Raw genomic sequence first — 20,972 nt, 5'->3', positions numbered from 1 at the left:
GAACATATAACTTGGCTATTTTAATATCACATAACTAGACTTCAAAACAAAGATTATTGCTAGAGATAAACACAGACATTTCACAATGATAAAAGGGCCAATTCATTAAGACATGACCTCAAAATGTGTATACATCTAATAGAGCCTCAAAATACATGAAGCAAAAATTGACAGAATTAAAAATAGACGCTTCTCTAGTCATAATAGGAGAGATTAACATCCTCTCTCAGCAATTGATAGAAAAGCTAGACAAAAACCCAGAGAGGACATGGAAGATCCAAGTGTCAGTACCAACCATCTTGATTTGGTTGACATTTATAGGACAACCCGCCCAACAAAGGTGGGATAAGTGCACATGGACAACACATCAAGGCAGACCACACTAGGTATGAGCTTTCAAACAAGTCTCAATAAATGTAAAGGGATCAAAATCACATAGAATGTGTTCTCTGACCACAACAGGCTTAAGTTAGAAATCAAAACCCTTAAATTTCACAGAAACTCCAGATATCTGAAAAATAAACCACACATCTTTAATTTGTAGGTCAAAACCCAAACGGGAAAGTAGAAAAAAATTGAATGATAACGTTAATACCACAAACAGGCAGGATGCGGTTACGCAGCATCTGGTGGGACACTTAACAACCTTAAATGCTTCCATTAGAAAGAAGAAAGATCTACAATCAGTGACTTAGGGTTTCACCTTAAGAATGAAGAGCAAAAAAGAGAAACCCTGGGCTTTCGGGGAGCTCACAGACCCCGTCTTGAAACTGGATATTCCCAGGGGAGTGGGATTCCCGCTAAGGGGCCTTTCAGGCTGTTGGGAACCTTGGCAGAGTTAATTCCATCACCGCTCCCCGATTGAGGCCTACACTGTCGTGGGAGGGGCCGGGAGGGGGGGGGGGGATCCCGGAAGCCCAGGTCCCACTCGCCGCTCCAGGTCGTGACCCCGTCGCCCCTGTGATCCCGCGGCCCGCGCCCCACCCGCGGCCGTTGGCTGGACGCCCGGCGGCCTGCGGCGGCGGCTCCCAGGTTCCCGGGGAGGCGGCGCCATGCGGCCCGGGCCCGCGCTTCTCCTCCTGGGCCTGGGCCTGGTCTTGGGCCTGGCCCTGGGCCGCGGCCGCCTCCCGCGGCCCCCGGATCCTCGCACGGCCCGGGCCGCGGTCCTCGTTCCCGGGGCGCCCGGCCCCCGCCGCCAGGGCCCCTCCTCGGCCCGCCGGCCCCCGCCCGCCGCTCAGGGAGACGCGGCCGCGCTGCGCACCTTCGGGGGCGCCCCGGGCCTCGGAGAGCCGGGCGGCGGCGTCCGCCTCCGCCTGCGGCCCCGCGCGACCCCGGGCGGCGGCGTGGTCCTGAGCGGCCGCGGCGGCCTCTGCCTGCCCCGCGGCCCCGTGCGCCCTCTCTGCCTGCGGGTGCGCGTCCTGCTGCGCGCCCCCGGGGTCGCCGCGCCCACGCTCGTGGACCTGCAGCTGTGGGCGCGCCGCGGCCGCCTGTCCCTGCTGTGGCGCACCCCGCTGCACGGCGCGCTCCGGCGCCCGGAGTGGACCTTCCGCCTCGTGCCCGTCCCACCCGCCAGCGTGCGGCGCCCCCGCCAGGCCTCCTCTGCCCTGCCCGCCGGCGACCCTCGCCTCTACGCGGGCTTCGTGGCCCAAGCCAAGTGCCCCACGGATGGGCCCACGCCTGTTGTTTTAGAAGCCGTCAACTCGGACGGCCCCCAAGCCATCGAGTCTTCGGTGTCCTGCCAGTTATCCGCACAGTTGCCCTGTGTTGTCAGCCTGGTAAGGATCAATAGGGACCAAGATCCGGTGGTGTTGAACAGGAGAATGCACACTACCTTGAATGCAACCTTTAAGTACGACTGCCTGGAAGCCACCTTATTTAATCCGAGTTGGCAAGTCTTTTCCGTGCCCTCCGTATCCGACGTGCCGGACTGGAATCAGCCTTTGGACGTACCACAACTCAGCCTAGGGAGGACTCCAGCGTATATGGAAATCCCCCCCAATTCTTTATCTTGGGGGGTGTACGTGTTTAATTTCACTCTCACCATCTACACAAGGAAGTCAAATACGCCTCGGGCAACAGGCTCCGATATCGTCTACGTCACCGTTCTTCGAAGCCCCCTACAGGCGGTGGTTATTCCTGCGAGGCCCAACATAACAATGAATTTCACAGATTCGCTGGTTCTGGATGGAAGCAGGTCCTCGGACCCAGATTCAGGCAACTCTTCAGAGGGACTCCTTTTTTCTTGGTACTGCACCAAAGATAAAAATAACTACCAAGGAGAGACAATTATAGTGGTAAGCAGGAAAGTCTGTCTCACTGCAAAGCAGACCGATCTGCGGTGGAAGGAGGCCTCTGGCCCCATCCTGTCATTTTTGCCAAGAACACTGAGAGGCAGAGATGTGTATTATTTCAGAATGGTGATCCGGAAGGGCAGTAGAACAGCGTATGCCGATCGGAGGGTGCATGTGCTCCCAGGACCAAGACCCGCAGCACACATTTCATGCATTGAAAATTGCAATCGTAATTTGATTATTTCAGATCGATTCTCTTTGTTTCTAAATTGCACCGGGTGTGTAGGAGACCGTGATTACTATAAGTGGTCGATTCTGTCGTCTTCAGGTAAAGAGATCATATTTGATTGGGCGAGGCAAACCACAACAGGGAGGGCCAGGGCTTATCTGACCATAAAACCTTTTGCTTTTAGGGATTTTTCCGAAGCTGAGTTTTTGGTTTCTGTATACTCAATAACTTGGAGCGGAGCGGGCTTGACCTTGAGATACTCCTTTGTTATTAACTACGCTCCTCAGCCCGGGCAGTGCAACATCAATCCAGCTAAGGGACTTGCACTTTTAACCAAGTTTGTCATCCGGTGTACTAATTTCACGGACAAGAACATCCCTCTTGCATACAAAATAGTAGTTTCTGATTTGTACGGTTTTGGGCAAATCAGTTCTGTGAAAGAGAACACCTTGGGGGCCATCCTGTATTGGGGGCATGAGTCCACATCACCCCCTTCCTTTCTCCCCGTTGGTGGATTGGCTAATCATTATGTCATGAAGATCATTGTTCAGGTATATGACTCTCTAGGAGCCTTTACTCCGGTGACCCTGCACGCCACCGTACGGGCTCCTACGGACAAAATCTCATCAAAGAATGTGCTTGATCGATTATTCAATTTCACCATGGGACCAACTTCATCACTCTCTACTCTGCTTGACCAGCGGGAATTTTTGCCTGCAGGCTACTTAATTTATATAGCAGCTTCTGTGGTGAATAGCATGAAAGCTGACTTAACTTTGCAAGCTGACGAAACCAGACTCCGGGAACACCTCGTCAACCAGACTTTCGTTCTTCCCAACAGCACTTTGGAGGAAATTAGCCAGGTGGTCATGTGTATGGCTAAAGTAACCCAGACAACCTCTGGATTCACTCGAATGGCTCAGAAACTTGCCACAGTGAGGGTCTGGCAAGCCAACCACGCCCTACGACAATCTCATCAAAAACATAAATCCTTTAGCTCTGAACAAATAGAAATCGTGAGCACTGGGATATTAACAAGTCTGTCTAATATCCTTAAACTGAGTGTTCCCTATGAAGTAGTGGATGAGCCTTTCTATGGGTTGGAGTTTCTAGCAGACACAATATCGGCTGGCATGGTGCCAGGGAATGAAACCACTGTAATGACGGCCTCCAGCTTTAACATGTACCTCAGGAAAACAGAAAAGCGGGATATTAACGAGGCCTTCACCAACAAGAAGCTCGGCCGAAATTATTTTCGTCCAGTGCTCAATGCGAGCAGTGTCCCCCTTCTGCCTGAAAATGCTCCGATCTCCACCATGTTTTGTGAGTTTGCAGATGATCCCTTTCCTTGGTTAAGTCAGCAGGAAAGCTATTCTGCAGAGGTGGTTGGGCTCAAAATGACAGGCATCCCCGCCAAAGGCATCGTGCTAGAGATCACACCTGATGTGGTCGAAGTGCACATCGTCAGAAGAAACTTGAGCTTTGCAGCTTTTAATCTCACGGTGGGACCCGACAACGCGCCCCACAAAGTTAATGAGCCCTTCAAAAGGACGACGGGGGAGTTTAGCTTTGAGGTGGACAGCAGTGCAGTGAATGAGGTGCTGGTCCACATCGTGACGGAAGTCACCCTGGTGTTCACGGTGTTGGTATATGCTGGCAGTGAGATCACCCCCGCTGCTTTGGTGGCCACCTTCTTCGTGCCCTATGATATCCCTCCCATCGCCAACCAGAGTGACCTGTTTGACCAGGCCTGTGTGGTTAAGAAGGCCCGCGTGGTCTGCCTTCCACCGTCCCTGCTGCAAGTCATAGCTCAGCGAGGCAGCTCGTCCGAGTGCACCGTGACCATGGCTCTTCAGGCACCTCGCTTTGTCATGGCACCCAGTAACAAGCTAGTGAGAATCGCCCTTTTCAGCGTTCAGTGCTTAGACATGTACGGGATCCAGAGCGATTGGAGAGAAGACAACTGTGTTCTCGGAGAGGAGACCACCTGGGACAGAATGCACTGTATCTGCAAAAACCCAAGGAGGGCCCGGCGGCAGCTGGGCACGATCAAAAAAGCCGGCCTGCACCTGCAAACCCACTTTTTGACGGCCAATGTGATTGTGGTCCCTAATCCCGTAGATCTACGGCTGGAGGTCATCAGAAATGTCACCCAAAACCCCGTGACTCTCTTCGCTGTACTTTTCATTATGCTCGTGTACGTATTCCTAGCGTTCTGGGTCTTGCACAAAGATGCCATGGACCAGCTTCTTCGGCAATACGTGATAATCCTACCTGACAACGATCCTTACGATAAGGTGTGTTACCTGCTCACCATTTTCACAGGAATGCGCTGTGGGGCTGGGACCAGGGCCAACGTCTTCATCCAACTTAAGGGAACAGAAGGTGACAGCAACGTGCATTGTTTGAGCCACCCCTATTTTACCACCCTCTACCGTGGAAGCATCAACACTTTCCTCCTCACAACAAAACGTGACTTGGGGGACATCCATTCCATTCGTGTGTGGCACAACAATGAGGGCAGAGCCCCCAGTTGGTATTTAAGCAGAATCAAAGTGGAAAATCTGTTGAGCAGACACATCTGGCTGTTCCTATGCCGGAAATGGCTTTCTATTGACACCTCTTTGGACAGAACATTTCACGTTACCCCCCCTGACCAGCCTCTAGAGAAAAGGGACTATTTCCTGATAGATTCCATTTACAAGCTGGAGAAAAATCACATGTGGTTCTCGGTTTTCTCCGGGGTCAGTGCTAGGCCGTTCAATAGGCTGCAGCGACTGTCCTGTTGTTTAGCCATGTTATTATCTTCCCTTTTATGCAATATTATGTTCTTTAATCTCAACAAAAAAGAAGACACGGATCCCAAAGAGACAAAGTACATCAGGTCAATGATGATAGGATTGGAAAGTGTCCTAATCACCATCCCTGTGCAACTACTGATCGCCTTTTTGTTCACCTATTCCCAGAAGGAACCTCGCGTGACTGTGGAGGAGGTGTCTCCCCAGAAGACCCCCTTGATGCGAGTCCCAAGTGAATACTGGGAGGAACATCTGAAAAAGTGGCACGCTCAGGAAACCGACGGTGCCCCCGCCAGAGCAGCTTCGAAGCTCCCCCCAAGGAAAAGCCCTAAAGCTCCCAAAGCGCCAGAGCAGCACCGGGGTAAGAAAGCAAAGGGCAAGGTCTCCCGCCCCCGAGATGTTAACATGAACGCCAGTAACCGAAACGCAGAAGACGATCAGGAAGCTGCTCCTGCGCAGCCCTCCCAGACGAATCCTCTAGAACTCCAGGAGAAGCACAGGATCGTCCTGCCTGGGTGTTGCGTTTATATAGCATGGTTCTTGGTTTTCGCCACCTGCAGTATATCCGCGTTCTTCATTGTATTTTATGGGCTGACCTACGGCTACGAAAAGTCCATAGAGTGGCTCTTTGCTTCGTTTTGTGCGTTCTGTCTGTCCATTTTCCTGGTGCAGCCGTCCAAAATTATCCTCCTGTCAGGCGTCAGGACGAGCAGGCCCAAGTATTGTAAAAACCTCTCGTGGGCAAGCAAGTACCACTACTCTGAGATCAAGCTGTTCCACGTGAAGATGGGCCCGGAAGAAATGAAAAGACGACACAAGCAGATCACGCAGCTGCGAAGCTCAAGGATGTACCAACCCCTCACCGAAGACGAAATCCGAATATTCCAAAGAAAGAAGAGAACCAAGAGGAGGGCGCTCCTGTTCCTCAGTTACATTCTCACCCACTTCCTGTTTCTGGCGCTCCTGCTGAGGCTCGTGGCCCTCCTGCGCCACACCGACAGCTTCTACTACAACCAGTTCATCCGCGATCAGTTCTCTGTGGACCTCGGCACAGTGACCAAGCTGGAGGACATCTACCGGTGGCTGGACCACGTGCTGCTGCCTCTGCTCCACAACGACCCGAACCCAACTTTCCTTCCCGACAGCTCCTCCAAGATCCTTGGCCTTCCGCTCCTGAGGCAAGTGAGGGCCAAACCCGGCGAAAAACTCTGCCCACCCGCCCAAGACTTTGTGCAGAACAGCACCGACAGAGACATCCATTGTCATCCGGAGTATGGCACGGACCCAGAAGACACCAGAAGCTACTCTAACGTTTGGGATAAAGTGGGTAAGCGGGCTGTGGACAAGAACACCAATGGGTTTACTTACAAGCCTCAAGAGAAGATGTGGGCGTATTTCTCCCATGGACTCTTACACACCTACAGGTCGGGGGGCTATGTGTTCTATTTTTTTCCAGAACAGCAGCAGTTTAATTCCAGCGTGCGGCTCGGGGAGCTCCAGAGCAACAACTGGCTTGATGAGAAGACCTGGGCCGTGATTCTGGAGCTGACCACCTTTAACCCGGACGTCAGTCTATTCTGCAGCATTTCTGTCATTTTTGAGGTTTCACAGCCGGGAGTCGTAAACACAAGCACGTCCGTGCATTCCTTCTCGCTTGCTGACTTCGACAGGAGGACGTCCGCTGAGATCTACCTGTACGCGGCCGTCCTCATTTTCTTCGTAGCCTACGTTGTCGACGAGGGCTATATCATTTTGCAAGAAAGGGCCTCCTACGTGACAAGTGTGTACAATTTGCTCAACTTTGCTCTAAAATGCATATTTACCGTGCTGATCGTGCTCTTTCTCAGGAAACACTTCTTGGCCGCTGGCATAATTCAGTTTTACCTGTCAAACCCCGTGGAGTTTGTCCCCTTTCATGCAGTTTCTCAGGTAGATCACATCATGAGGATCATTTTGGGTTTCCTGTTGTTTCTGACCATCTTGAAGACCCTCAGGTACTCCAGATTCTTCTATGATGTGCGCCTGGCCCAGAGGGCCATTCAGACCGCCCTCCCCGGCATCTGCCACATGGCGCTGGTGGTGTCCGTGTATTTCTTCGTGTACATGGCCTTTGGCTACCTGGTGTTCGGCCAGCACGAATGGAACTACAACAACCTGATTCACGCCACGCAGACAATATTCTCCTACTGCGTTTCGGCTTTTCAGAACACTGAGTTCTCCAGCAACCGGGTGCTGGGGGTCCTGTTCCTCTCGTCCTTCATGCTGGTGATGATCTGTATACTGATCAACTTATTTCAGGCGGTGATTCTGTCGGCCTATGAGGAAATGAAGCAGCCCGTGTACGAGGAGCCATCGGACGAAGCGGAAGCAATGACCTATCTGTGTCACAAGCTAAGGACCGTGTGTCGGTGTGTGTTCTTCCAACCCAAGGCCAGAGACAAACCGGAGTTCTTTGAGGACATGCTGTATGGGCAGCCGGAGAAGAAGAGCCGCCGGTATCTGGGGCTCAAGACCAGAAACATTAACGGGAAGAAAATGGTTTATCTCGTTGTATGATCAGGGACAGTGTCAAGAACCACAGGCAAGAGTACCGCCCCCTCTCCGCCCCAATCTACCTTCCCAGGGCAGAGCCTTCTCCTGCTGAGACTTGCCCCCCCCCCCCCCCCCCCCAGGGCTGGGAGCCGAGAGCCTGTGGCTCCCTCAGTTCCTCTGGGACCTCCCTCTGCAGACCAGGGCCGGAGCTGCCCCGCCCCTCCCCTCCCCTCCCCTCCCCACCCCACCCCTACCTCCCACACTCCAGCTGGGGCAGGGCTGGAGGGACCTTGTGGGGAGTTCCAGGATTTGTTCCCCTGCGTTTGAATTCAGGGATGGGAACTAACGGTCGGAAGTCTGAAGCTCCCCACCTATTCTTTAGGGCGACTGCAAGTTAAAGATGTAAAGTTTAACAACACTTTCCGGGCCTTGAGACATGAATTTCGTTTAACGACCAAAATGTTGTGTGTGTTGGGGCGAGGGTTCACAGTGAATGACAGCAAATGTTCTATGTGTGTGACGACAGTAATATATCCATCCAGGACTGGGGCTCTGGGTTGTTGATGGCATGGTGGAGTATTAAAGAAAATGTGGCTTATTGTTTAAGAGAAACAGGGGTAGTAGTCTTACAGTTTCACTCAGAAGCATGTTCATTTATGCAGATACCACTTTAAGCTTTATCAGAATTAAATGTGAGCTTTCTTCTCTGAGAGTTGCAGTGACTTCTGCGTGAGGGGCATGTACTTGGATGGCTCCTGCCTTCCACGTGGAGGGCAGGCAGAGGGGGACGACCAAACCAGGGGGGTGGCGGCTGCGTGCCAGGCGCCTGCGGTTTCCCCAGGGCCCCTGCGGTCCTGAGCGGGGCGGGGATGGCCGTGGCACTCCGTGCTCCATGCGACTCGCACAGCAGGGTCCACAGGGCAGATACGGTTTTTCTAAGTCCCCTCGTGGGGAGGTCATGGGAGTGGCCGGGTCCATACTGGCCCGCTGGCCTCCACTGGCGTGCACGTTCGTAGATGGCACCCCTCTTTACCACCCGACTCCTGAACAGGTTGAGAACAAGTAAACACAGAGGCCAAATAATTACTTTTTACCTGCAGAGGCCGGTTGTGGTCCGGTCAGATCCATGCACTTGCCTGTGGGAGTGCAGGATGAGAGGGTTTAAGCCCCAGCCATGGGAAGCCAGGGGCAGTCCTCCCCTTAGAGCTTGGGAGACCCACACAGGCATGGGGTCAATGCGCCCAGACACTCTTCCCAAATTAGCAATCAGCTGAAGTCTGGGCCCCTCTCCAGGCTCAGGGCACACCGGTTGGCCTCCCTTCCCAGGAAGAATATTCTGGGGGTGGCTGTACCCCATGACCTGGAGCTCTTCACTGGGAGGGAGGGAGTGCCAGCTGGAGAGGCCTCCTGGTGCAGGAAGGGGACCACCCCCTCCTGGTACCGACATGGAAGCCGTCTGAGCGAGGACCAGGCAGACAGCTGTAGGTCCAACGAAGGAGACGAGGCTCTCAACTTCTGGTTACAATGAGAAGTCTGGCGGTCACAGGACTTTCCCACGCATATCAGGAAAGAAGAGAGTGCCAGGGGCCTTCTAATCCAATAGAGCAATGATAAGTATTATATGGTTAAGAAATGTAGAAATGCCAATGCAACATTATCAGGAAAACAAAGTAACAAGTGAGACAAATATACAGGGTTTTTTTGAAGGAGTTGTCATCATCATCATCGTCATCATCGTTATTACCTTATTTTCATACACAAAAACATAAGATGTGAATGGTTCTAGACTTTTTCCTCCTGTTGGGTTGTGGCTGCTTCCTCACCAGGAAGGAAAAAGTGCATCCACATGGGTTTCTCTGGGGACCCTGTGCAGTTCAAGCAACGAAACCACAACTTAGCAAGTTTAAAGCCATTTCTAAAGATTCCTTTGTCCTCCTCATATTTCCAGGAATAGCGTAGCTATGTTCCAGAACAAGTTGGCGACAGTTCTGAATACCCTCCCAAGTCCGCACCGAACAGGAAACCAAGATGAACGTTCTTGGATTTGTTCTCCGTTTAGCCCCTTAAGGACTCTGGAATTCAACAAATCTTCTAGAGAGCTCTCCGTCTGTGGCTCTGGGCGGGGGGCTACATCCGCCTCAGACTCTTGTTCATTCCAAAAACTTGCATTTTTTACAATTTTATTTTATTTTAGATAGAGTGTGCACGAGTGGCCAGAGCAGAGCCCAACATGGGGCTCAATCCCACGCGGAAATCAAGAGTCGGATGCTCGACTGACTGAGCCACCCAGGGCTCCGAAAACTTGCATTCTCAAAAAATCTTTTTTTTTTTTTAACTTTATTTATTTTGAGAGACAGAGAGAGTGAGTGGGGGAGGGGCAGAGAAAGAGGGAAAGAGAGAGAATCCCAAACAGGTTCCCGCACCGTCAGCACAGAGCCTGACGTGGGGCTGGAACTCATGAACTGTGAGATCACGACCTGAGCCGAAATCAAGAGCTGGATGCTTAACCGACTGAGCCACTCAGACGCCCCGGAAACTTGCATTTTTAAGGCCTGCTTCTGTATGTATGTTTTACTGTTCAAAATTTACCTAAAAATGATACAACAGGGGCGCGTAGGTGGCTCGGTCGGTTGAGCGTCCGACTTCGGCTCAGGTCATGATCTCACGGTCCGTGGGTTCGAGCCCCGCGTCAGGCTCTGTGCTGACAGCTCAGAGCCTGGAGCCTGTTTCAGATTCTGTGTCTCCCTCTCTCTCTGCCCCTCCCCTGTTCATGCTCTGTTTCTCTCTGTCTCAAAAATAAATAAACGTTAAAAAAAAATTTTTTTAAAAAAATGGTAACAACAGTAAAGGCATTTTGTCCACAGGCAACAAAAACAGGTCTCTAGATGCATCCTCCGTCCTCCACACCACAGAGAGCCGAACTTTGCCTTCTTTGCCTTGAGCCGGAAGGAAGCGCCGGTGGTAAGTCCGGTGTGTGGCTGGTATCCGGTGTATCACGTGTGTGTTACAAGGGCTTCACTGGACGCTGGTTACATTGTTGTTCTTTGTGCAGATTCATTTTGCCATACACTTAGGAAGGCTGGACTTTTCTGGATGTATATTCTACTTTTACAAGCTTACTTTAAAAACTCAGGCCTGGGGCACCTGGGTGGCTCAGTCTGTCAAGCATCTGACTTCAGCTCAGGTCATGATCTCGAGGTTCGTGGGTTCGAGCCCGAGGTCGGGCTCTGTGCCGGCAGCTCAGAGCCTGGAGCCTGCTTCTGATCCTGTGTCTCCCTCTCTCTCTGCCCCTCTCCCACTTGCACTCTGTGTGTGTGTCTCTCTCTCAAAATAATAAACATTAAAAAAGTTGTTAAGTACCGCCAGAACATATGGGTAATTATCTTCCCTAGCGAGTTACTCCTTGGGGAAGGTGGCACCAGGAGATGTTACAAGCCTCCATATGTCTAAATATTTAAAGGTTATGAAACAAACTTACAAACCATTACATATAATGTATTCTATCCACCTACCTTGACAGACACACCTTTGTAATGAGAAAAAACTATGTAAAGCGATGGTTTTTATACAGCTGAAAATTGGCAAAATATCAAAGATAACTGAATTATTATTGTGTACATTTGGGTGTTCTCTCGAGGGCCACTGGCCCTTGGATGAGCGAAGAGACGTACATAATCTATGTGTAAAGTATTACGTACGCATTCCTATAAAACTGTTGTTTTGCTGTCATTACAGAAAAAAATCGTGTTAAGAACAAAGGTTTTCATATAATTATGTCCTGGGGACGATAATGCCAAGTTACACAACTTTTCCTGAGTCCTCAGAGCACATGGATTGTTTCTAATTATTTCAGTTGGGACAGCGTGCACTGTCCTGAGGGGAGTGGCAACTGGAATTGTCGATAATTTTTTAAGTTTATTTAATCATTTTGAGAGAGAGTATGCACAGGGGAGGGAGAGAGACAGAGACAGAGACAGAGGGAGAATCCCAAGCAGGCTCGCGCTGTCAGCTCAGAGCCTGACTCGGGCCTCGAACTCACAAACCATGAGATCATGACCTGAGCTGAAACCAAGAGTCGGACGCTTAACCGACTGAGCCCCCCAGGTGCCCCGGTCAATAAAATTCTTAAAGATAATTTTTTAAATGTTTATTTATTTTTGAGAGAGAGAGAGAGAGAGAGAGAGAGAGACAGAGCGGGAGCAGGAGAGGGCAGAGAGAGAGAGACAGAGGGAGACACAGAATCGGAAGCAGGCTCCAGGCTCTGAACTGTCAGCACAGAACCTGATGAGGGGCTCAAACTCATGAACCATGAGATCATGACCTGAGCTGAAGTCAGAGGCTTAATCGATTGAGCCACCCAGGAGCCCCGTCAATAAAATTCTTAAATCTTTAAATTTAGAATTGAACCCACGGATGTCAACGTCATGTTTGCACATCGTAAAGACAGCGCATGTGAAAAACTTTCATCTCTTCATCTAAATGTTATCCTCATCTCATGTCTACCACCATTTCTCACAGTTTACCTCCATCCAGAAGGTATTTGTGTTTTGCTAAGTTCACATTTTCCAGTGCTGGGATATTATTAAGAGAAGTGGAGGGGCACCTGGGTGGCTCAGTCGGGTAAGCGTTCGACTTCAGCTCAGGTCACGATCTCACAGTTCATGAGTTCAAGCCCTGTGTCGGACTCAGCGTTGACTGTGCAGAGCCTGCTTGGGATTCTCTCTCTCCCTCTCTCTCTTCCCCTCCCCCTTGCTCTCTCTCTCTCTCTCTCAGAAGTAAACATTAAAGAGAGAGAGAGAGAGAGAGAGACAGAGAAGCGGAAACTGCCTCAGTCCACTCACTTTGTTCAAATCCCTTTTCGATAGAGATCCACCTTGATCCAAAGCGGCCTGAAAGTAGTCTCTATAGAGATAAGTTCCAGGATTCTTTGGCACAAATCTTCTGATTCAGACTGCATCAAATGTTTCTATTCCCTAGTTCTCATTTCCCTGCATCAAATTGGAATGCTATTTTGGTGTTTTTAAAAAGATACTTTATTTTTTTAGATCAGTTTTAGGTTCACCTCAAACAAGCTACAGAGATTTTCCAGTGACCCCCCCCCTCCCCCCACATGCACAGCCTCCCCAGTTACCAACAGCCACCAGGTGGTTCATTGGTTACAACTGGTGAATCTACATTGTCACCCCAAACCCATAGTTGACATTAGGGCTCACTCTTGGTGTCGTATGTTCTAGGAATTCGGACAAATGTGTAATGATATGCATCCACTATTATATTACCATACAGAATAATTTCACTGCCCTAAAGATCCGCAGTGTCCCAACTATTTATCCCTCCCTCCCCTGTAACACCTGACAACCACTGATCTTTTTACTTTCTCCATAGTTCTGCCTTTCCCACAATGTCATATAGTGGGAATTATATAATATATAAGCTTTTCAGATTGGCTTCTTTCACTTAGTAACATGCATTTAAGTTTCCTTTATGTCTTTTTGTTTGTTTTGTTTTTGTTTTTGTTTTTTTCTTTATGTCTTTTCATGACCTGATAACACCTCTCTTTTCAGTCTCAAGGAAGATTCCATTGCCCGGATGGACCACAGTTTACTTATCCATTCACCTGCTGAAGGACACCTTGGTTGCATCCAAGTTTGGGCAATTATGCACAGAACTGCTATACCCTGCACCCACATGCAGGTTTTGTGTGGACGTAAGTTTTAACTCCTTTGGGGAGTCCCCAGGGGTATGATTTGCTGGGCTGTATGCTGAGCGTATGTTTAGTTTTGTAACAAAATGCCAAACCATCTTCCCAAATGGTTGTACCATTTTGTATCCCCGCCAGCCATGAAGGAGAGTTCCTGGTGCTCCACACCCTTGTTGGCATCTGGTGTTGTGAGCGTTTGGATGTTGGCCATGCTAATAAGTATGGAGTGGTAACTCATTGTTTCAAGCCCCATTTCCCTGATGATCTGGGACATGGAGCATCTTTTCATGTGCTTACCTCCCGTCTATATTTTCCTTGGTGAGATGTCTGTTCAGGTCCATTTTTAAATCAGGTTTTCTTTCAGTTGAGTTTTTTAGAGTTGTTTGTATATTTTGGGTAACAGTCCTTTATCATATACATCTTTTGGAAGTATCTTTTCCCATTCTGTGGCCAGATGTTTCATTGTTTTGATATAGTGCTTATGCTACATGGTAGTTTCTCTACGTGTAGCTGAAATCAAGAGTCGGCTGCTTAACTCACTGAGCCACCCAGGGAAACTACTTAAAAATATATATATATATATATATATATATTTGGGGATAATATTAAACCTTGTGGATTTTTTTGGTAAACTTTTTCTTATACTCAAAGCTGTGGATAGCTCAAATTTAAAATTAACTTTACTTTCTATCAAAGACGAATATTTGCTCTTTGAGTATTTCCCTTGGCTCCCCGATCTAGTCCATCTGGTAACCTGTCTAACCTGATCTCTATCCTGAGATCAAGGTCGTGTATCTGAGCGGTTACAGGTTATATATGCAATGCTTCCTCCAGATGGTCCACCTTTGGGCAGACCCAGAAAAAACCCCCAACAGTAGAAGATCTCTGAATTGATCCAAAAAATACCCTTGCTGTAAGCACCCCGAGGTCAAAACCGCTAGAAAGAACATCAGAGTGCTTGCTAAAATCCCTGGGGCCCAGGTCCAGGAGTAGTTGTTATTCCCAGAATTACTAAAATGCCTTGTATATATTCCTTATTTCTCAAGTCCCCAAAGGATAAAGTCCCAACCCCCAGAGAGCAAACGGGAGCCTGGGACCAGCCGCAACACTACACCCGCTCGACGCGCTCCTACCAGAGGAAGACCTCACTCACTCCAGCCGCCGCCGCGCCCCGCAGCCGGAAGTCCACCCTGAAGTTCCGCCCCAGGCTGCCGGGGGCGGGGCCACGCACGCGCCCTGGGCCGGGGCCGTCGGGGGCGGGGCCGGGGCCGCCGGGGGCGGGGCCGCGCAAGCGCCTTGGGCCGGGCCGGTTACCGGCGGCGAGTGGCGCGTCCTGGAGGCGCTGGCGGCTCGGCGGAGGCTTGTGGTGTCCCGGGCTCCGAGGTCCGAGCGGCCGCCCGCGGCGTTGGGGCGGGATGGAGGACGCGGGAAGGCTCCCCGGAGGCGGGCTCGGGCGTGCGCGGCCCTCCAGGAAACTGAGGCAGGCAGGCGGAGATGGCGCGGCCGCCTTCCGGACGTAGGGGGGGCTGACGAAGCCCGGGGAGACTTGCATCGGCCCCCTTTGCTTAGAGAAGCGCGAACAGGATCAGTACGGAAAAGAAACCCCGTAGATGTGTATATTCACACTGCCGAAGGCCAAAAATAAGAGAAAATCTTGGAAGTAGCCCGAGGGAGGTTCCGGAGGTGGAGGTGGAGGGAAGCCTTGTAGGTGGAGCGAGAGCGAGGAGGCGGGCAAGTGCAGGGTAGCGTAGGGTGCGAGGGGGCCGTCCTGGAAATAGGTACTGTCGGGGGTAAAGAGGGCTCAAATGGCCGGGGGCTGAGCGGATTCTGTAGTCCGTTGAGGCGTGAAGCATCGCCCAGAGCCTTGACTCGCGCGAACTTGTGTTGACTTTTGTCCGCTTGCTTTGAACTTGAGGTTCCTTGTCTGTAAGGGGTATCCTGGGTCTTACGGGTAAGAAACACGCAGCCGCAGGCTTAGGAGATGAGCACAGTTCCTGGTTCTGCAGGTGACGCGCCCTGTCTCTTGAACTTGCAGATGGAGTGTGAGGCAGACCACCGTCCCCTGGGTGTGTTTAAGTGCCAGCTCTGTGCCCTGACAGCCCCATACAGCTACGTGGGGCAGAAGCCCCCTGACACCCAGTCTGTCGTGTGAGTACCCCGTTGCAGGCCCCTGGCCACGGAAGCCCCCTCCTCCCCCAGGCCCCCTGGCCGGAGCTGTTGGCTGGTGCCAGCCTGAGTGTGATGCACGACTTGGGTGTTGAGCTGTAGGTCCATCCCTGTCCGGGCTCTGGACACTTCAGGAGTGTCCCGAGGGGTCACCCAGCTCCTCCGGAACCTCCAGGCCCCTTCCTACCCCCCTTAACCCGGAGACCGACACCTGCCTTACTGTCCTGCAGCCTTCTGGAGGAGAGTTATGTCATGAAGGACCCCTTCACCTCAGACAAGGGCAGATTCCTGGTCCTCGGCTCTCAGTGCAGTTTGTGCAGCCGGCTGGTGTGTGTGGGCCCGGTGGGTAAGCTGCGTGGGCTGGGGCTGCCTTCCCTCCCTCCCCGTGGCCGGGACCCCACATGCACGAGTGTGGGAAAGGTGACGCGTGAGCCTTCCTGACGTCGTCCGCCTTTCCTTGCTGGGTGATTCTAGGAGCCCTCCCAGTCACTCGGTGGGGGCCAGGGGGTTCTTGGAGGCCACGTCATTATGGATGGGTCCTGCGGCCAACGGAAGTGAGCAGACAGGCAGAGGGGCGGGCTGGGGTCAGTCGCAGGGTCTCGGTGCTGGCTGAGCAGTGGGTGCTGACGGCCCTTCCCCCACCCCGCACCAGCCATGCGGGTGGCCATTGTTCTTCTCTCCGTGGGACGGTGACCTTCTTCCTACTTGGTCTTGGCGGGACCTTCCAGAGGAAGGAACTGTGCTTTCTGGAGCATTCTTGAGCATTCCTGTGCTTGGGGCCTGTTTTACCAGTGCAGATTCCTTCAATCTGGCCCAAGCCTAGCTGGGCAAAACCGTATGATACTGATCTGATAGATGAAAAAACTGAGGTTTGGAGAGGTTGAGTGGGCCCAGTCCACCAGGGTGGTGAGCCTGTTGTTTGAAAACCCGAGGATGGAGGGAGGTGGAGGAGTGCGGCCCCCGTAACCTGAGTGACGGGCAGTAGAGGGGTCCCTGGGCTTTCTGCCAGGGGGCAAAGTGCCAACAAGGTTTAAACAGCCTCTGTCCCTGCAAGGCCAAGGCGATGAGATTTGATGGGGTGGGAGGAAGCCTCCGTGAGGCAGAGGCCTGGGGTGTTTGGAGATGGGCGGCTGGTGAGGACTCAGTGGGAGAGAGGAAGCTGCGAGATGAAGACCGGAAAGGCGGGCGGCGCCAGGTGGCGAGAAGCCTTGAATGCCACGCTTACAAATTGGGCTGCCCTTGGTGAGCAGAGGAGAGGGTGCCCCGCGTGGTCTCCGAAGTCTCCAGTGTTCTTTGATGGAACAATTTGTTAGTGACAAGTGAGTCCTCTCTCTTACGTGGGAACAGCTCTCTCCTGAGAACTGTAGGAAGGGCAGCCTTGTCTTAGCTGAGGCACACTCTGAGCTGCTAGAACAGAGACCCCAAAATACAGTGGCATGATTATGACAAACCGTATCCACTTATTTTTCATACGTGTAAGAGTCCAGAGCAGGTGATGCCGGCAGGAAAGACACTGCTGCCACTCAGCACGTCACATCCATTGGGTCCACGGTGGCTGCTGCGGCTCCTGCCATCGTACCTATGCTCCCGCCAGCAGGAAGAGACAGGGAGCACATCCCCATTCCTTCAAAGGGCATGACCAGGAGGTGGCACAGAGCTGCCGTGTGGCCACACCCAGTGGCAGAAGGGGCTGGGAAAGCAGTCTTTGGACAGGGCCTGGGCAGTGAGTCTCCGTAGTTCAGTGACAGAGGATGGGCACAGGGGAGAATGGCCGTGGTTGTGACCTCCTGCCCAGACCAGCCACCTGCTCATGGCCCTTTCGGTCTGCGGTGCTGCCCCCAGCACTGGTGGTTACCAAGTCTGTGTCCCACTCGTGCGATAACCAGGAGAGGGAGGGATCTAGGATTTCTGACTGTTTAGGTGTGGCCTCTGCTCCGGCTTATTGTTTGCCCTTGACCGCGACGGAGCAGGGCAGACCCCCAGAGTCTTTCTGTGCCATCCCGCCTCTTTCACCCTGGTTAACCCAGGCCTGCATTGCCTCTCTCTTTGACGCCTTTGCCAGCCTCGGTGGGTGATTATCGCAGGCTCAAAACCCCGGACACCCCACTGCCTGAAGGGTCTGGGTGTGCTTCCTGCCCCCTCTCTCCTCCATCTTTTTCCCTTAGGTGATGGCCACGTTCTTGGAGGGGGCTGGCCGGCCCCCAGGCCCTGCTCTCCCTTGTGCTGTTCTGGTCACCGCCCCCCCCCCCCCCCCACCCTGTGTGTGGAAAGGGCTGGGCTTGGGGAGGAGCTGCTCTGTGCTCCCCATTCTGTGGTACTTAGCCCCCACCCTTCCCCTTTGCTCTTTCAGGAGTGCAGTTTATTCTATTCCAAGAGGTTTTGCCTCCCCTGTGTCCGGGAGAACATCGATGCCTTCCCTTGGGAAATTCGGCAAGACTTGGGGAAAAGGAAAGACCCGTCAAAGAAGCCTGCCAGCCAGCCTGGTTCGAGGACATGAGTGCAGCCTGGGCCAGGGAGGGGGCTGAGCTGGGAACTGCTCTGCCCGGCCCTTTTCGGGGCCATCAGGAGCAGCGTTGGGAGCTGGAGGGAGCTGGGGCCCAGCCTGCGGCAGCAAGAGGACAGGGAGACATGCAGAGAAGGCCCTCAGAAGGCTGACCTCAGACCACACCTCCTGCAGACCTAGCCCCCTCCAGAGCCGCCCTCAACGTTGAGACCACAGGGCAGGAACCGAGCAACGAGCAACGGCTGAGAACTGGCACAGAGCCAGCCAGGGCTGGGCCTGCTGGCCCTTCTGCTCTCCTTCCGGACCTGGGGCTCTAGGCCTTCCTGCAGGGTCATCCCCGGCTTGTTTCCTGCTGGCTCGCGGCCCCCTGGGGGCCCTCTGTGCCCTTCGCACTATTCGTCAGATCCAGGAGTTGCCTCCAGGTGACATGGTGCTCTGCCCAACCCCGAGGACACAGAAGCCAAGGGACGAAGCTCCCTGTCTTGGCCCAGGCCACCTGTCCCTTCCTGCTCACCTGGAGGCAGGAGGGCTGGGGCCTCCCGCTTCCCGTCCCCGGAAGTGAGCGTTCACGCAGATCACGCAGGACAGTGACCTGCGGGAATGTGCCCGGGTGTGCGGAGAGAGATTAGGGGGCCTGGGGACAGTAGGATTTCACTTCCCACCCTTGTGATGCTTAGAAAATGTTTTTAATCTCGATCATGTGTTAGATTTATAATTAAAAACCCAGACAACCAGTTAACGTTTTGGAAAGTAATCCTTCCCCTGAAACATTTGCAGGACAGCTGTTCTCCGTGGCACTCTGGATCTGGCGTGGAGTGGGGCTTGGGTGTTGCTACTTCCAGCCTTTTCTGTCCCCTCAGGCTCTGGCTCCAGCCCAAGGGAGAGGAATGCCTTCCCCTGCCTTCCCTTCCCTCACTCTGCTCTGGAAACTTCAGGGAACTCAGCACCAGCCCTCAGTGGACTATAGGCTGCCCCGGGCACCCCTGCCCTCCCGGCCCCCAGGCGGTGACACACTCAACCGAGTGTGAGCCTCTGTGGTTCTCAGAGGGCAGAACGGGGCGGTCTCACCTAGTAAGTACCGCAAGGCCGACTCACCGGCCGGGAGAATGTTAGATGCGGGTTTGAGGAGGGAACGGAAAAAGAGCTTTTATTGGCTGATCTGTGCACTGGGTTTGTTTCACATGCTCCCCGTGTGTCATGTTATGTCAGATAAATGGCTGTCCTCTCAGGGTCACACTGTTCTAGGGCCATTCTGTCCACCGAAGGACTTAAGGCTACAGGTGAAGGCCCCTGTGCAGGTGCAGGGTTGAGCGGGGGGCTGTCCTGGGCTGAGGGCAGATGCTACGGCCAGGAATTGTCAAGCTGAACGTTCACCTCACAGCATCACTCAAAACTCACCAAATAATTTTAAAAAATAGTTTTATTCTTTAAAACCATTAAGGCAACGCTGTACCCTGAAATTAACCCCTTACATTCATCAGTCTTACAGTAGGACATTCCAAACCTGTACGTTCCCACAAACTCAGGATATAAATCAATATATGTGATCAGTTCAATCTCCTAGCAGGAAAAAAGAAGAGGACCAAAGATTTTTAAAAATTAAAGTTATTTTATAGCCATTTTCTAATTCCTTGGAACCACTATCCGTTAACGTGACTAGGAAGATTCCCTCTGCTTTTCTCTGCACACCCCTGCTCCCTGAGGCCCTGCAGGCTCCACCCAGAGCCAGAGAGAGGACACCAGAACCTGCTCTGAAAGGTCTGCTTTGGAACCACTCCCGTCTAGTATTACGACAAGGGGTCTGTCCGCCCCTGAATACTTGGGGAATATAAGGCACCTAAAAATGGTAACGATAAACACACCAAGAAACCAAGCTCAGTCTTGCTTTGGAAACCTGCACCCACCTGATGTGCTCGTGTGCGTGGGTCACCCTCCCCCTCGGCTTTCGGTACAACGGCCCTGTGGATCCCAGGGGCGGGGGGTACGCACCAGGAAGCTTTGCCAAGGCACTGAAAACGACACGGAGTGCCGTGGGGGCTGTGGTTTCTGTTTATGCTTCGGGCTGGCCCATCTGGGCACTGCCAGGGAGGCAGCCGGCGCACACGTTCCATCAGAATATTTCAAATTGCCCAAGTTCTTTGGTAAAAACCCACAGGTAATAATTCCCTGAAGAACAGACAGCTACTTACTGCACAGGATTAGTTCAGGTCTTCGGCAGGCACTGCTGTGAGGAGTAAGTGACTTGTGGCCTGGGTCTCTCGCAGCCTTGCTTGGAGAGACGGTGAAGGTCCGCTGGCTCGCGCTTCACGCGTGTGGAGCAAGACGAAGGGAACGGATTGACGCGGGAAGTAAGTTCCGAGCGGCTCGGGAGAGAGGACCGGCGGTGTGAGCGTGCGTGTGCAATTGTACTTCAGCTGTTCTGTTCCGGCTTCCTTTGTGCTTCCAGTAGGGTTCGAGAGCCAGGCTGCTAAGAGTATGTCAACTAATACTGATTTCCAAAGATCCCAAATCTCTGCCATTAAACGCATGATTATAAGTTAGTAAGATATTTATACTAGATTTTTAAAAAACTTGAATCACAGTATTTAAGATATAGCTATCAACATGGTTCTTTTTCCCGTACAGTGTAGAAAAAATAACGATGCTCAAACACAAATACCGTAATCTTACTGAAAAGGGTACTGAGTGGTATTCATCTTTTGTGAGGTACGTTTTTTATGAGGCCTGAAAACAGGAACAGGCCATCTGTGCT

The 20,972-nt window shown here is 52.3% G+C and overlaps 3 protein-coding genes across 5 annotated transcripts in view; 2 read left to right on the top strand and 1 right to left on the bottom strand.

The window, feature by feature from the left end:
• ATXN10 (ataxin 10) overlaps window positions 1-20,972 on the bottom strand; it is a 537,342-nt gene that overhangs the window by 13,123 nt on the left and 503,247 nt on the right. The gene's annotated exons all lie outside the window — the stretch shown is intronic.
• PKDREJ (polycystin family receptor for egg jelly) lies at window positions 782-8,560 on the top strand. The gene has a single exon (XM_060656081.3). It carries the CDS (start codon window positions 1,053-1,055, stop codon window positions 7,872-7,874), a length of 6,822 nt encoding a protein of 2,273 aa, XP_060512064.2. The 5' UTR covers window positions 782-1,052; the 3' UTR covers window positions 7,875-8,560.
• On the top strand, window positions 13,537-18,959 carry CDPF1 (cysteine rich DPF motif domain containing 1). 3 transcript variants are annotated; one of them, XM_060656084.2, is made up of 4 exons: window positions 13,537-13,557; window positions 15,587-15,699; window positions 15,948-16,059; window positions 18,068-18,959. In XM_060656084.2, the coding sequence occupies exons 2-4, from the start codon at window positions 15,587-15,589 to the stop codon at window positions 18,212-18,214; spliced, it is 372 nt and encodes a 123-aa protein (XP_060512067.2). In that variant the 5' UTR covers window positions 13,537-13,557; the 3' UTR covers window positions 18,215-18,959. The 3 variants fall into 3 exon arrangements, with proteins under 3 accessions (XP_060512067.2, XP_060512066.2, XP_060512065.2); XM_060656083.2 differs by lacking the exon at window positions 13,537-13,557 and adding an exon at window positions 14,840-14,934; XM_060656082.2 differs by lacking the exon at window positions 13,537-13,557 and adding an exon at window positions 14,847-15,139.

Source organism: Panthera onca, chromosome B4 (assembly GCF_046562875.1).
Source record: "Panthera onca isolate mPanOnc1 chromosome B4, mPanOnc1 haplotype 2, whole genome shotgun sequence".
NCBI lineage: Eukaryota > Metazoa > Chordata > Mammalia > Carnivora > Felidae > Panthera > Panthera onca.
The sequence above is the reverse complement of the archived record's forward strand: the minus strand, read 5'-3'. Positions and strand labels throughout refer to the sequence as shown.